The sequence below is a fragment of the Phaeoacremonium minimum genome (genome assembly GCF_000392275.1).
Source record: "Phaeoacremonium minimum UCRPA7 unplaced genomic scaffold PA7_03_scaffold_373, whole genome shotgun sequence".
Lineage (NCBI taxonomy): Eukaryota > Fungi > Ascomycota > Sordariomycetes > Togniniales > Togniniaceae > Phaeoacremonium > Phaeoacremonium minimum.
In genome coordinates, this window is record NW_006921277.1 from 71,625 (window position 1) to 84,777 (window position 13,153).

The 13,153-nt window shown below is 50.2% G+C and overlaps 4 protein-coding genes across 4 annotated transcripts; 2 read left to right on the forward strand and 2 right to left on the reverse strand.

Moving 5' to 3' along the window:
• Positions 1 to 371: 371 nt before the first annotated feature.
• UCRPA7_4951 (hypothetical protein) lies at positions 372 to 1,720 on the reverse strand (the record flags this gene model as incomplete). The annotated part of the gene is made up of 2 exons (XM_007917502.1): positions 372 to 576; positions 642 to 1,720. 2 exons carry the CDS (start codon positions 1,718 to 1,720, stop codon positions 372 to 374), a joined length of 1,284 nt encoding a protein of 427 aa, XP_007915693.1.
• A 4,746-nt stretch (positions 1,721 to 6,466) lies between these two features.
• On the forward strand, positions 6,467 to 7,330 carry UCRPA7_4952 (putative family decarboxylase protein; the record flags this gene model as incomplete). Its single annotated transcript, XM_007917503.1, has 1 exon — positions 6,467 to 7,330. The coding sequence occupies one exon, from the start codon at positions 6,467 to 6,469 to the stop codon at positions 7,328 to 7,330; it is 864 nt and encodes a 287-aa protein (XP_007915694.1).
• Positions 7,331 to 9,318: 1,988 nt separating this feature from the next.
• UCRPA7_4953 (putative glycosyltransferase family 31 protein) lies at positions 9,319 to 9,834 on the reverse strand (the record flags this gene model as incomplete). The annotated part of the gene is made up of 1 exon (XM_007917504.1): positions 9,319 to 9,834. The coding sequence occupies one exon, from the start codon at positions 9,832 to 9,834 to the stop codon at positions 9,319 to 9,321; it is 516 nt and encodes a 171-aa protein (XP_007915695.1).
• An 834-nt stretch (positions 9,835 to 10,668) lies between these two features.
• UCRPA7_4954 (hypothetical protein) lies at positions 10,669 to 11,302 on the forward strand (the record flags this gene model as incomplete). Its single annotated transcript, XM_007917505.1, has 2 exons — positions 10,669 to 10,681; positions 10,731 to 11,302. The coding sequence occupies 2 exons, from the start codon at positions 10,669 to 10,671 to the stop codon at positions 11,300 to 11,302; spliced, it is 585 nt and encodes a 194-aa protein (XP_007915696.1).
• Between the last annotated feature and the right edge of the window lie 1,851 nt (positions 11,303 to 13,153).

The following is a 13,153-nucleotide window of genomic DNA, read 5'->3' on the forward strand; positions in this document are numbered from 1 at the left end:
TGGTCGTTCGTCATTATCATCATTATCATAAAAGCCAAAATCCCAAACTTCCCTCACATCACATCGACTTGCCACAAAACAGCCCAGCCCAAGATCTCGTACCTCATGATTGAAACAGACGAGCTGCTCCAAAATCGATTGTCGGGTCTCTCAGACGGAGGCTCAAGGCACTGGCACCCGCTTTCATCCCCACGCTCTTCTCATCCTCGCCAAAATATCATAGCCCTGGGGCATGGTATCGTACAGCCGTAATTGCACCGCAGGTGCTCCTCCTCTATAATATGCAAAATGATGCTTGTTGTGTCCTGTTTTCGGGTTATTTTTGTCTATTACCGCCAGTTTACAATGCGCAGATAGTCGTACAGAGCACGTTACATGCCCTTCTCCTTGGACCCAAAACCCACTGGCTCGGGAGGCGGAGACAGGCTCTTCTCCCACTCCTTCATGAAGTCGGAAGCGGTGCGCTTGATGTTGCCGGGAGTGAGCTTGTTAAGCACGCCGAGAGACAACTCTTCAAGCTTGAGGGCGGATGGAGATTGGACGGAAGGATAATCTTCTGCCGAAGACATCTTTTTTCTAGATGGGATAGGCGTTAGTGTCTTGCTGGTTTCGCTTGGATGAAAGGCGCGAGGGCTGCTTACAGAGGCGTCCCATTCTCGTCCCTCTTTTCCGGGATGCTGGGAATGATGTCGCCATTCACAGTGGTACCGCTCCATCGTGGTGAATTGACGGTCGGGCTATCCCAGTTGGACCAGTCGTTGTCATCATAGGAGTCCACGGTTAGGGGCGTCCAGGAGAAGCGTTTGTTAGCTTTCGTGAAAGCCTTGGAGGAAGATCGCTGGTGCTTATTATCACCACCCTCTGCATCCTTAGACATTACGTCCGTGAACCGAGAAGCCGGAGTAGGTGTGTCACTGAATGCATTGGCTACATGGGGCCGAGCATTGCTGGTCGATGCCCTGATGGTGTCCTGGTCTTCGCCAAACAGCGTTCTTGAGCCAGACCGTATGTGTCCATCAATACCACGTGTAGGGATACCTCCACCATTAATGGGCTCGTCTCCAACAGTTGCCTGCCGGAGATCTTCTACAAAAGTCCAAAGTCCCGCTTTGAAATCTTCTGCAATTTGTTTGACGCCGCTGGGGTTCGCAGGTCGTACAGAGCGAGGAGCCCATGACGCTCGTTTTGCAAGCTGGGCTGGAGTGACCGGCCCAGTTCTAGCCAGGTGCTGGAAGTGTGGTTCCGAGTCCTTCACCAGAGGCTTGAACCCCTCCGGAGTGTCCTCATGCACAGCAAATCCATCTTCTGTCTTGGTAGGTGATAGAAGAGACAGAGCACGGGTGTGCCCGCCTCGAATGACCCGCCTTCTACCCGAATTCGGGGTTCCCTGATTGCTTGCTTGACCGAGCAATAGCGCCTTGCGCCTATCAAGCTCGACGCTTCGCTTTGAGATTTCAGTGTCCTCGCCATCTGCTGTTGGCGTCTGGTGAGAAACGGTGCGCAGAGGCTCTGCCTTCCTGATCTCGTGTCTTTTCTTGTACGCTTCGTGCTGAGCCCATTGTTTCTTGAGCCTTGTCAGTTCTGCTTCGGCACTCTTAAGATCCTCGCGCAGCTCCAAGACTCGTCGCTCCTGCGCTGCTATCGCAATGATGAAATCGTTCGAGTCAGTTGGAGACGTCACGTTGGATGTCTCAATTGGAGTAGGCGGATACGAGGACATAACCGAAGAAGTTGGTGTTGGACGTGTGGGATAGGCCGTTGGCGGAGCAATTGGCAAGGTCAGAGAAAGCCTATTTGTGTTTCGCGATGCAGATGAGGTCGACCGCGTGGACCTAGTGTCGAAGGACGAGCGCGAGTCGTCATGCTCATCTGCAGAAACCGGCGGCGGAGGCGGTGGCATAGTCTCCGCAGGGAGGTTCCTCTCTATGTACGAGTGCTCATTGTCATCAGCCCTGATATGGGGCATCGGAGGAGGAGCAGGTTGAGGTAAAGTGTCATCCATTTCGGCGTGCAAAGCGTACACCCAGTCTAGAACAGCCCGATCTACGGGGGTGCGACGGCTCCTTGCTGATTGACGAGCAGACGAGACTTTCGCAAGTGCAAACGAGTGTGAGACCTGTTGCAAAAATGCTGGGCGACAGGTCAGGGTTGAGACTCGACGTCTTCTGTAATGATAAGGACCGGATGGAGCACTGTTGTTTCGCCGATGGCGGTGTCTCCCGCACGTCGTGGTTCTTCTAGCAATGACAAAGGCTTTGAGTAGGTTCAGCTGCTTCTCGTTGAAAAGAGTGTTGGAGCAAGTCGATAGAAAGCAAATTTGGAGAAGCAAGGCTGTATTCATGGAGGAAAGTTCGAGATTGAATTTGTTGTTTTTAGGGGAGGAGGTGTGGCGACGCAACCATTCTCGCCCCGACCATTGGTGCTGTGTATCTGCGAGGCCCTGAGAGCTAGGCAGGGGTAGCAGCTGGCAGGTAATAATAAGACCGCTGAGGCGCAATGTAAGTGGACAGGCCTGTCGCAACGCAGTTCCCGGCGCAATTGATAACAACGGGGTCTCTCTCCAAATGAGCGTTCAGGCTGAAGCGAGACCTGGAAGTGGAGCAGTTATACTGTGTGATATCAGTTCCGTGCTGGTTGACGGACAGCTTTGGAGGAGAGAGACGTAATGCGAGCCCTGGGGCCGGAGGGAGAATAGGGTGAATGTGGAAACAGGACAGACAACCACCGTCCAAACAGCCAATGATTCCTATTTCGCAGGAGTCGGAGGGGAAAAGGAAACTGGAACCGCAGGGTCTTTGTCAGGGCAGCTCAACGTCGATTTAAGTATGGTGTGATGAAGGTCATTTCGTCTGCAAGATTATTGTTGTTGGCCTTGCTCGAGGACCCCTGCTTGTTACTGCTCCACCGCCAATTCTGATGCTACGGAAACCGCTTTGACCATGTGGAGTTGGAGAAGAGAAGATGGGATGATGGGAGGCTGTTCAGGACACTAACGTTAGAGAAACGATCTGGGGGCGCAAGGCGATAGTTCTCGGTAGCTTCGGATTCAATTGTGAAGGAAAAGGCGCGTCGAAACCTGCGATGCGATTGCAGGCAAATGGACCGACACGGTGGGAATGTGATGCGCGTTGATGGAGGGTACGCGGTCGGAACGCTTGAATACCACCTCAGTCAAGGTACACTCTTCTGGAAGGAAAATAACTGAACAATTAAGGCGATCTGATTGATGAGTGCATTAACCACACAGCAGACTGCGTAATACGGGGAAATGGACAGACAAGGACTGGGCTGGCTGGACAAGGAGCTGGTGGCCGAGAATAGGAGAAGAGGAAACAAATGCGTGGATCATGCGAGGTACAAGGATGTTCAACGGGAAGGACCCCGGCCTCGCGAAATTGCGATCCAATCAACAGCCACCTGACCAAAACTCATGGCCAAACATCCCGCCAACACTTTTCTTTAACAGCTTCTCGAACAGAGTCACGTGAATTCAATCCACGTGATTTCGCGTGTCCTTCCCGACTGGAGGACTTCAAATTGTAGATGAGGAGACTCTTTGTTCACCAGCTTGGCAGGTTTAGATTGAGACGCGTTCCTCCATTTGGATCTGGACCCAGACCATCAGGGATTATTTTCCTTCTCGATCCGCTCTCTGCCTGGTGTTCTGGTGAAATTCCCCGCCAAGGGCCAAAGACGTCCGGCTTGATCATGTCATCATCCTCCACGTTTTCCAGGCATGGCTCCGCACACCGACAAGGCCCTTGAGGAGGCTGAGAACAAGGCTCTCCAGGGACAAAACGAGTCACAGGACTCTCAGCTCGTTGTCTCACGCTGGCAATCAGAGTACGGCATCGGTTTGAGAAGCAGTTCGCCAATCCCTGAAGACAGTGCGCAGCTCGCAGCTGGTGCTAAGTCTGTCTTGCTGCCAGTCAGTTTCCCCCAGCCAGCACACCATCATAAAGTATATCAGCGATTTGTTGGCTCCGGCACTTTGAAGGTGGGAAAGCCGCAACTCGGTAGACCGGGCGACTCTGACCCCGGTCCTGATGTGGCGTTTGCGCAAGGCAAGGATCACGGAGCTCGGGCCACTGTTGACGCCAGTCGCGCTTCCCACCTTTCAGCACCCTCAACCACGCTCACTGGAGGGTTGAAAGACGCCGACCAATCTGAACAGGGAGATGACGATGGCCTAACAAACGGCTTTTCTCATAATGATGATGCCGACAGTGAGGTGTGTTCATCGCCTTTAGATCTGCATGATGGTGGTATTTCAAGTCGCGGCGTTGATCACTCTGAACGGCCTGTTGAAAGCCCCAATCCGCTGGTGAGAGTCGACACAATTCCAGGCTTGCCGCCGTCAAGTTTTCTTGCTCCAAGGAAGATGGAGTCGTCACAGCAGTCTCCGACCCAGTCGAATGATGGTCGGAGTTATGAAAAATACCGTCATTCTTCATTTGCTGAAAATAATTTACCCTCTACGGCCCTTATCGAGAACTTCGACAGGTCGTCACCGAGTCCGTCTCACGGCACCTCACCTGGGCATAGAACTCTCAATGAGGATGACACTGGAGCTGTTCATTTTAGCATTGGTCTTTTCGAAAATTTGAGAAGTCATGACACTGAAGTGTCAGCCCCTGAGACATCCGCAGGTCTCGATTCAACCGCTGTTGATCATCCTCGATGGCCATTAGTTGATGCACCAGAAACCCCAGCACCACCGAAGAATCCCTTCGCAGCGCGGAATCCGGCCACGCTTCTAGGGGGCTCTCAGATGTTTAGGCAGACACAGTTTTCTTCAGCTTTCCGACATGTCAGCCCGACATCTTCGAGGCCGTCACCAAATGATTTTCATAATAACTCAATATCACCAAACCCAATCATATCATCTCCGTTGAAGGCGCGCGGACTTCGCACATCACCATTAACCGCCAACATGACCAGTCCCCAAGTGCCATTCAGCGCATCATCTCGCCCTGTTGATGAACCGGAGACTCCCCACCATGAAGTAATCAATAATGACCCATTGATCTCTCAATCCCCCCAATATGAGCCTCTTAAGAGAAGACTTGGCCCTGAACTTATAGACGTGTACGAGCCAATGGGGAAATCTCAAGAAAGAAGGGAGACGCTAGAGCTTCAAACATCACCCACCGAATCTGTCGAAGACCTTAGCGATGATGAGAACAACCGCAGAAGACGTGCTAGATCGAAGAAAGCCGAGGCAGAGAGACATCTATCATCAATCAATTTCAATCGCCCTTCTGCGTCTTTGCCAGAAGATGTTGAGGTGCCATCAACAAACAAGAAGGGAAAGTCAAGATCACGAACGCCAGCCGAAGAATATGTTGCGCAGTGTCGTGGGAAGTCAGATAAGGACGATGAGACCCAGGAAACTGTTGCAGATTCTCAGGAGCAGCTCATGCCGGATCAAATCATAACCGAAGCAGCTGGTTTTGAGGAGTCTGTTCGATCCCCGGCCGTCTCAAATGAAGTCGCCGCAGCAGCTGCTACTGAGCTCTCCTCTAGTACGGCGTTTAAACTAACGCGAGAAGTCACCGCGAGCAGTCTTCCAGGCCCGATAATACACCTCTCTGCCGAGGAGAGTAACGGAGATGCCATACCTGAGACCAGCCCAGCTGACGCTCGCCCAAGAGCTATTGGTGACATACTGAGACAGGCTTCTAGCATCTCGTCCAAGCCTCTCTCGCTTCCTACGATGCCGAGCAATGTATCGGAACAAGATCTAACACAAAGCTCATCAAACATGTCGCATAAGTCTTCTGCTTCGAGTCTGAATCGACTTGCCCGCCACCTTCAGGATAGAGTCATTGATGGAGCACACGTCGCCAGTGATGTTCACTCGCCTGGGTCCATAGTAAAAGACCTTGATTGTAGTATGCATGAGGATCTCTCAAGCCAAAAGCAAGGGAGAGATCTGTCACAGAGCCCAGAAATACGATCATCGCCTCCAGCATTACGAACGAGAGCCAAGTCACGAGTTCAGAAGGCTTCAACGGCAGGGAAACGTACCCCAGTAGCACCTTCCAGCTCCGCGCCTGCTGGGGTCTTGAGCTCTACATCAATGTTGAGCAGCTTATCGACTACACCGGCGCTCTCTAACAAAACCACTCCTTTAACACAGGATTCCGCATCAACCAGACGGTCGAATAGCCTAAAAGCTGTGGTAGCTGAGTCGTCTCCAGCAGTCGCAAAAGTTCGCCGCAGAGAGGTTGTTGATACTCTGCCGAAACCGAAGACGAGCACAGTCGAATCTCTTAGGACGTCAACTCGATTGACAAGGAAGCAGATGCAGCAAGATCATTCAACCGACGAACTTGCAGGTTCCCCTCCCGCAACGCCTCCAGTTGAGTATGCCTTGAGAAATTCCAGAGTTGGTAGAGCTCTCACGAAAGGGCAACCTGGGTCTCGTGAACAGAGCAGTCGTGGATCTATGATCTTTGAAGGAATGTCCTTCGCGATTTCCTTCCAGTCCAAGAGAACGGGAGAGAACCTTGACCAGTATAATGAGAGAATGGAGCATGCCAGAGCGGTAGAAAAGAAGATTCAACAAGGCGGAGGCAGAGTCCTCGCTGAGGGTTTTGATGAACTCTTCGAAGCGTCGCCCATCAACAGCGCAGATTATAGTCCCACTGCATCACAGCCAGATGATGAGCTCAGGCTGACATCTGGCGCAGCATCTGGGGGGTTCACCGCGCTGATTGCGGACGGCCACTCACGCAAGGTCAAGTACATGCAGGCGCTTGCGCTCGGTTTGCCTTGTATTGCATCTCGCTGGATTACAACCTGCTTTGACAGGCAAGAAATCGTGGATTGGAGCCCCTACCTTCTCTGCGCTGGTGTATCCTCTTTCCTTGGAGATGCCATCCGATCACGCAACCTTACCCCCTATGATGCCAAGTCAGCGAGACTATGCGACGTCGTGGATCGCAGGACGATGCTCCTGGAAGGGAACAAGATTCTACTCATCATGAAGAAATCAGGGGAGAGCAAGAGGATGGCATATGTCTTCCTTGCTCGTGTTCTGGGGGCTTGCCTGTCACGCGTCTATTCTATTGATGAGGCAAAGGTGAAGCTGAAGGCTGCTGAAGATGCCGGTCAGCCTTTCGATTGGGTATATGTAGATGAGAAGACAGCAGGCAAAGGCGAGCTATTCCTCGCTAGAACTGCCGAAGGAAAGAAGCGGAAGAGGGGCGGCACCGGGACATATCATGGGCCGCCGCCGAAAAAAGTGCGGACGTTGAGCGATGAGCTTGTGGTTCAGAGCCTCATCTTTGGGAGCATTATTGAGGAAGGCGAAATGGATGACTGAGCGCCCTGGATAAAGCTGCTTAAGCATTCCCGAGAATTTGCTAGTCTAGCATCTACAAGGCATTGGCATTACTTGCTCTCAGTTCTGAAATGAAAGAAGAACACCATGCTGTCGGGTGTTGATGTACCTATAGCAGCATAGCAGCCCATGAATATAATGACAGCTTAGACAGTGCTGTGTAATCTAAGATTTTTAACCGTTCATAGGTGCTGCCATGTTGATTACTTGTAGGCACTGGTTCTAAACTGTGCAATGCGATTTAGCTCAATGCTCCAGCACATTAAGTACATGGATTCAAACTCCTTCACTCCCAACTCTCCTTCCTTTATCAATGTGTACATTCCACACTGATAAGTAGTTATCAGTCACTTTACTAGCCTATATGCTAATTGTCTATAAATATAGTTGTAAGATATTTGTTTGTGTAAGGTCATATACAATTTGTATCTATCTCAAGGTATTGTCTGATTTTCTGTTTAATAATAGCTGTGCTTGGGTGTCTCACGGATCATCTGGTCTATTTTCGAAAGGCCTATGTTATCTATCTTTAATTTAGAAGAACTAAAGATCTTATCAACAAAGCATCAATGAAGTTCGATTTGCCAAGTATTCAGCAACTCCCAGGTGTCCCAATTTGATATTTAGAGATCCTGGGCACACACAAATATTGGTCTTCTAGAGGTTCTAGCTGCCTTTATCATCTTCCTAGGCTCTGTTGTTGGAAAATCCCTTTCATGAAGGCTTTTCCCAATTAGACGAAAAGTGACTACATAATTAACTCAATTAGCTTGGACAGTGAATCAGAGAATATTGTTCAAGTATAGAGGCTCTTGGTTTCGCCCTGTGAGTCAAAGAATCTTTTGAATCAGTCCCAATGAGATGGATGTGTTCCATTGTCTTCACCTCGTGATGCCTAGAAACCACCACAAGCAGAAGAAACTGTCCATTCAAACACACTTGTGTCTTTCTTCGACCATATCGAAGAGAGAAGTAATTGGAATAGAGCCGGGTTACGTACACTGGTATAAAGATACCGATACTCCAACACCCGCAAAGTGTTTTGGGCCCTTGGGCTTGCATCGGATTCTTCACTACTCAACATCCCACACCACATCGGGGACTGCCTAATTTCTACCCTCCAAGCAGAGTGATTCGGTAGATCAGACACAGTTGCTGGCAAGGACCTTCCCGAATCTTGCAAGGTATCGTCATAATCATGCGCCAACGCAGGTCAATGGTTCACAAGTACCCACATCTCATTCGATGGCGGAAAGCCTACGCTCCAGTCCAGCGCCGCAGGCGATACTACAGGGCCCTAACCACAATCAAGCAGGCATTTATGACTCCAGAAGAGATCTACGAGAGGTGAGTTCTTCTACAACGCTCTTCCTGCCATCAAAAGATCGTGGCTAATGTGAAGTAGCATCCAAATTCTATTCAGAAGCATCGCTAGACGACAAGCCCAGCAGAACAACACACCATATCTTTCACACAGTTTCTCCAATCTCTCGATTCGTTCCTGAACATACTCATGACCTGGCTACCGAAGACTTGATGGAATGTTGCAAGGTTTATGTGGTAGGTGGTGGTGCGGATGTCAGATCTCGGCATGTGCTTCAGCACACCCAACCGGGGTTGATGATGAACTAGCGATAGCGATCATCACTGCCGTGGTCCACCATAGAACTGAGGCTCCAGTCAAGCAAGTATCTTAGTTGGCATATGACTGAACATGTCCCCTGTCTTCTAATTGTTCAACCTTTTAAAATTGTGATACCTGATACTGTATCCCAAGGCCAGATGCCACTACCTTATGTTGGTGAACTACTGATCTTAAAATTGTAATAACAGCACTAGGAAAGTCAACAATAAGGTATAGAGTCAGCTGAACATGATACTCACTCCTTTCCAACCCAGCACGCCTGATCATCCAACCGGTTGCCTCGTCAAAAGTCGTAATTTATGTTACAAACGCAAGCACTGGGTCTTCACTCCGTTCGTGGGCGCTTACTATGACCGTCAACACCGTTGTCGTGGCCATTAACCCCATCTGCTTCGGTTTCGTCCCGGTCACGCACTCTTCCGGCGCCTTCGCCAAGCTCCCCGCTGACACCTTCCTCTCCGATCCAATTGCCATCTGCGTCGAAGTATTCGTGGACATTATCAGCGGTGATCCATCCAGAGCTACCAGGCATTGGAGGCGGCAAACCTCCATCAGCAGCACCTCTGAAGACACCGCTGAAACCCTCAATCGCCTCCTGATCTCCTTCGAACACTATTCTGTCATCGTCGTACTCTTCCTCATCCTCCTCATTGACTGGATCTGGGTTCAGGTTAGAGCATTCTGAGATGGCCTTGAAGAGCTTCTCTGTCTCTGTCTGAACTGGGGCGCCGTCTTCGGCAGGCGAGGTAAGCGAGGTGGATGTATTGGGAGGAATGATAGTCAAGTCCACAGTCTCGAACGTCTCATCGTCGGCACCGCCATCAGAAAGCTCCAATTGCATATAGACTGATAGGTACTTCTCCTCTCCCGCACCAATGGTCTTTGTAGCATGAAGTGTAATCGATGGGTATGGTATTGACACGCCGGATTCGGAACTGGGGCTGAAAATGGTCAAGTTCCTAGACTTGTCAGCAGGCAGCTTTGCAGAGACGACCAGGGATAATCATACTCGGAGTTCACAAAGAGCTCAACCCTTTCCTCTATCAGCTCTTCCGCATCTCCGTTTAATACAATGCCTTCAGGTCCAGTCGGCGCAGAGGCAGTCGAGTCGGCTGGGAAAACTGGCAGGCTGCCCCGCTGAGTCTTTGGGATCCAGGCTTTTGCGCCAGTCGCATGGTAGTAGAGGACAGGCTTCCCTCCATGAAAGGTCTCTGGTGTTTGTGTCTGATACTCGCTGAGGAGCGTGTAGCTGTCGAGCGGCGGCGGAGATCTGATCGTGATGGGCGGCATCGTGGACGGTTTTGACACTGCAATACTTTGTTGACTTTCGAAAGCTGATGAAGGTGGGATGTCGTTGCTATGAATGAACTTTTTGGTGGGGCTTGAGCTTGATGTGCGCTCTATCAACTGCCTGCCGAGCTCTTATCACACATGAACTACCCCACACATGTCACTACCTATCCGACCTCACGGGCATCACGCTTCTGCCTTCCGTCATTCAGCATTCAGATCCTCAAAGCTGCTTTCCCAAAAGTTCTCTCACATTGAAAGGTGCTGAAACTGTCACAAGGCTTATATATTATACACCTACGACTTCGAGTCCACAGGACCAGCCCCGATACCCCGCATTGTGGACACTGTCAGGACACTTATCCGATCAGAGCCGGAATTCATCATGCATGACAATCGTATGTTGAAACTCCCGCCCTGACCGAACATGTTGATCTAAAAAGCTAGGCTCTCATCCGCTCTTGGAGCAGGTCCCGTTGACGGTGTCCCCCTTCGTCAACCTGCCCACGGCAACTACACTTCCATACACTTACAAGACCATGCCATCAACCCTGCCGCCATCCGCCACTGGTATCACCGGCGCCACAGACGGCAGCGACGGCGACCCGTCCGCAAAGGCGCGGTACGTCATATCCCAGTCGGGCCATGCAGCACATCCAGACGACATCATAGCGTCGTGCCGGGCGTTACAGGCGCACGTGGCCAAGCTCCAGGCGGACGCCGATGCCGAACTGAGAGCGCTGGATGACCGGATCAAGGCACGCGAGCTCGCCGAGAAGCGCAGAGTCGCACCTGGGTGGCTCGACAGTGATGCACGGCTGCTCGAGCCAGAACGCAAGTCTGTCATCTTGGGAGGCGAGGTGGCTAGCGGAGACGAGCGCAGCATGAGTGAGCAGTTTGCAGGCATGAGCATCGCCGCGGCCCAACAGCAGCCGGGAGGAGTGATCGAGATGCCAGCTCCCGATGAAGGCGAAGAGCTAGACCGTGCTTTTGGTAGCATGGCGTTTCGGCCGAGATGAGATGAGGCCTCAGAGCTAGAACATGAGCTTGAGCATGAATCATTACGCATCAGGTTCAGTCTGTCATAACCTTTAGATATACACACGAAACGAAACTTATCTGTCAATATAGAGTTAATGTATTATTGCCGACTCCATAGTATTTATGGATGTCTACATGGCAGAAGCCTTTAAATACTTTGATCTATATCCTTGAAGCTCCAGGATACGATTTCTAGTATTTGATCATGAATGCAGTATACGCTTTGGTAGTAGCCGTTATGCAGCTATTTCACCTGATTCAGATTCGCTTTCTCAGTCCGGTTTGCAGTAAAGCGTATTTGCTTCGAACTGCTCAGCCACGAGAGTTTCCGAGAGTCAAGGTTGCTGCCAGCTAGACTGACTGTTAATGCACCTGGAGGTAAACCCAAACTTGATTCCCATTGACAGATCTCCGAGGGACAACCCGCGAAAAGCAGAGGTAGAAACTGTATAGCCACAAAATTAGATACATCAACCATAACAAAGTACTCAGACTTCAAGAGGATAAATAAATCACAGAAGTTCCAAATACGCCTCAACACTCAACTCCAAGAGCATCAAGAAGAATAGAAAAAGTATCCAACAACAGGAATTCGCTAGTCGTCGTCGACCCAACTGTTAGTCTGGCCATTTGTGGCTTGGGCACAAGAGCGGATGGGATCGTCTGTAAATTATGAGGCTCTCTCGCCGCTGTAAAGGATGTAAGCTTTGTGAGCCCGGAAAGTAACATGCGATATTAGCGATGCCGTGGTCTCTGTTCGTAGACCAATTCCTCATATATTTGATAACTGTCTAAAGACGGTCTCATCAAATCTTTTTCATGCTACTGTATTAGATGCGTCTCGTTTCCATCTGACACTACAGAAAACGCCCCAATATTCCCAGACAGAGTTCATCCTGTCTTCGATCCTTTTTGCAATCGCAAATTCTCCCTTGCAATACGACCCTTTCCGCCTCTTGACATGACGTGTGGGTTGAAGGCTAATACAGTCAATACAGGTCAAACTAGACCGAAGATCCACTGAAAGGACCACAACCCATTACTTCTAATGGAAAGATGGACAACAGCTAACGAGGATAAAAGAGTGTTGTCTCCCAATACCAATTTGAAGAGATTGAGGTTCACTAGAGAACCCACACCTCCTCCAGGGTGACGACAGTAATATTGGCAATGCGTCCACGAAGTCAGCCGGACTGCCAGTATAGCACAACATTCTAAGACTTCATCAGCGTCCCATATCCCGGAGTATCCAAAGGCTATTGCTGGTCTGTCAAGTTGTGGTCTCCTATGTAAAACCAATTGGTTCTCAGTGTTAGAAGCTTGATTCAAGCCTACAGATAAAGATCCATTGTGAACTCATTGTGACTGATATCGATTTCCTTAGTATCGCACCTTGTTCAGTGAGCTGCTCCCCTGTGCCATATACCTTGTACCACGCCACGTCTCACATATTCCCCAGCTCTGCTCCGATCATAACGCTGCGTAGCGTAGCCAAATCGGCCACAGCACATGGTGCCAAAGAGGCGTATTTCCCAACAAAACTGAAAATGAACTAAAGTCGGGGACAGGAGTGCAGAAGGATGTGATGGAGAAGTACCGCAAAACAGTTTGAAGATTGCCTCGAACGCTAACGTGACACGCGTTGCGGTACGCAGTCAACTACGCCTTAACACGTGACGTACTGAATGGTCGAGGTACAAAGCAATAAGCTCCACCGTCCAGAACTCCCTGGACTACCTCCTGACAAAATCAGACTTTGACAGAGACGCTGTACATTAAAGTTAATTTATATTATCTCATGGCAAATGTTGCCATTGATCGTTGATCAA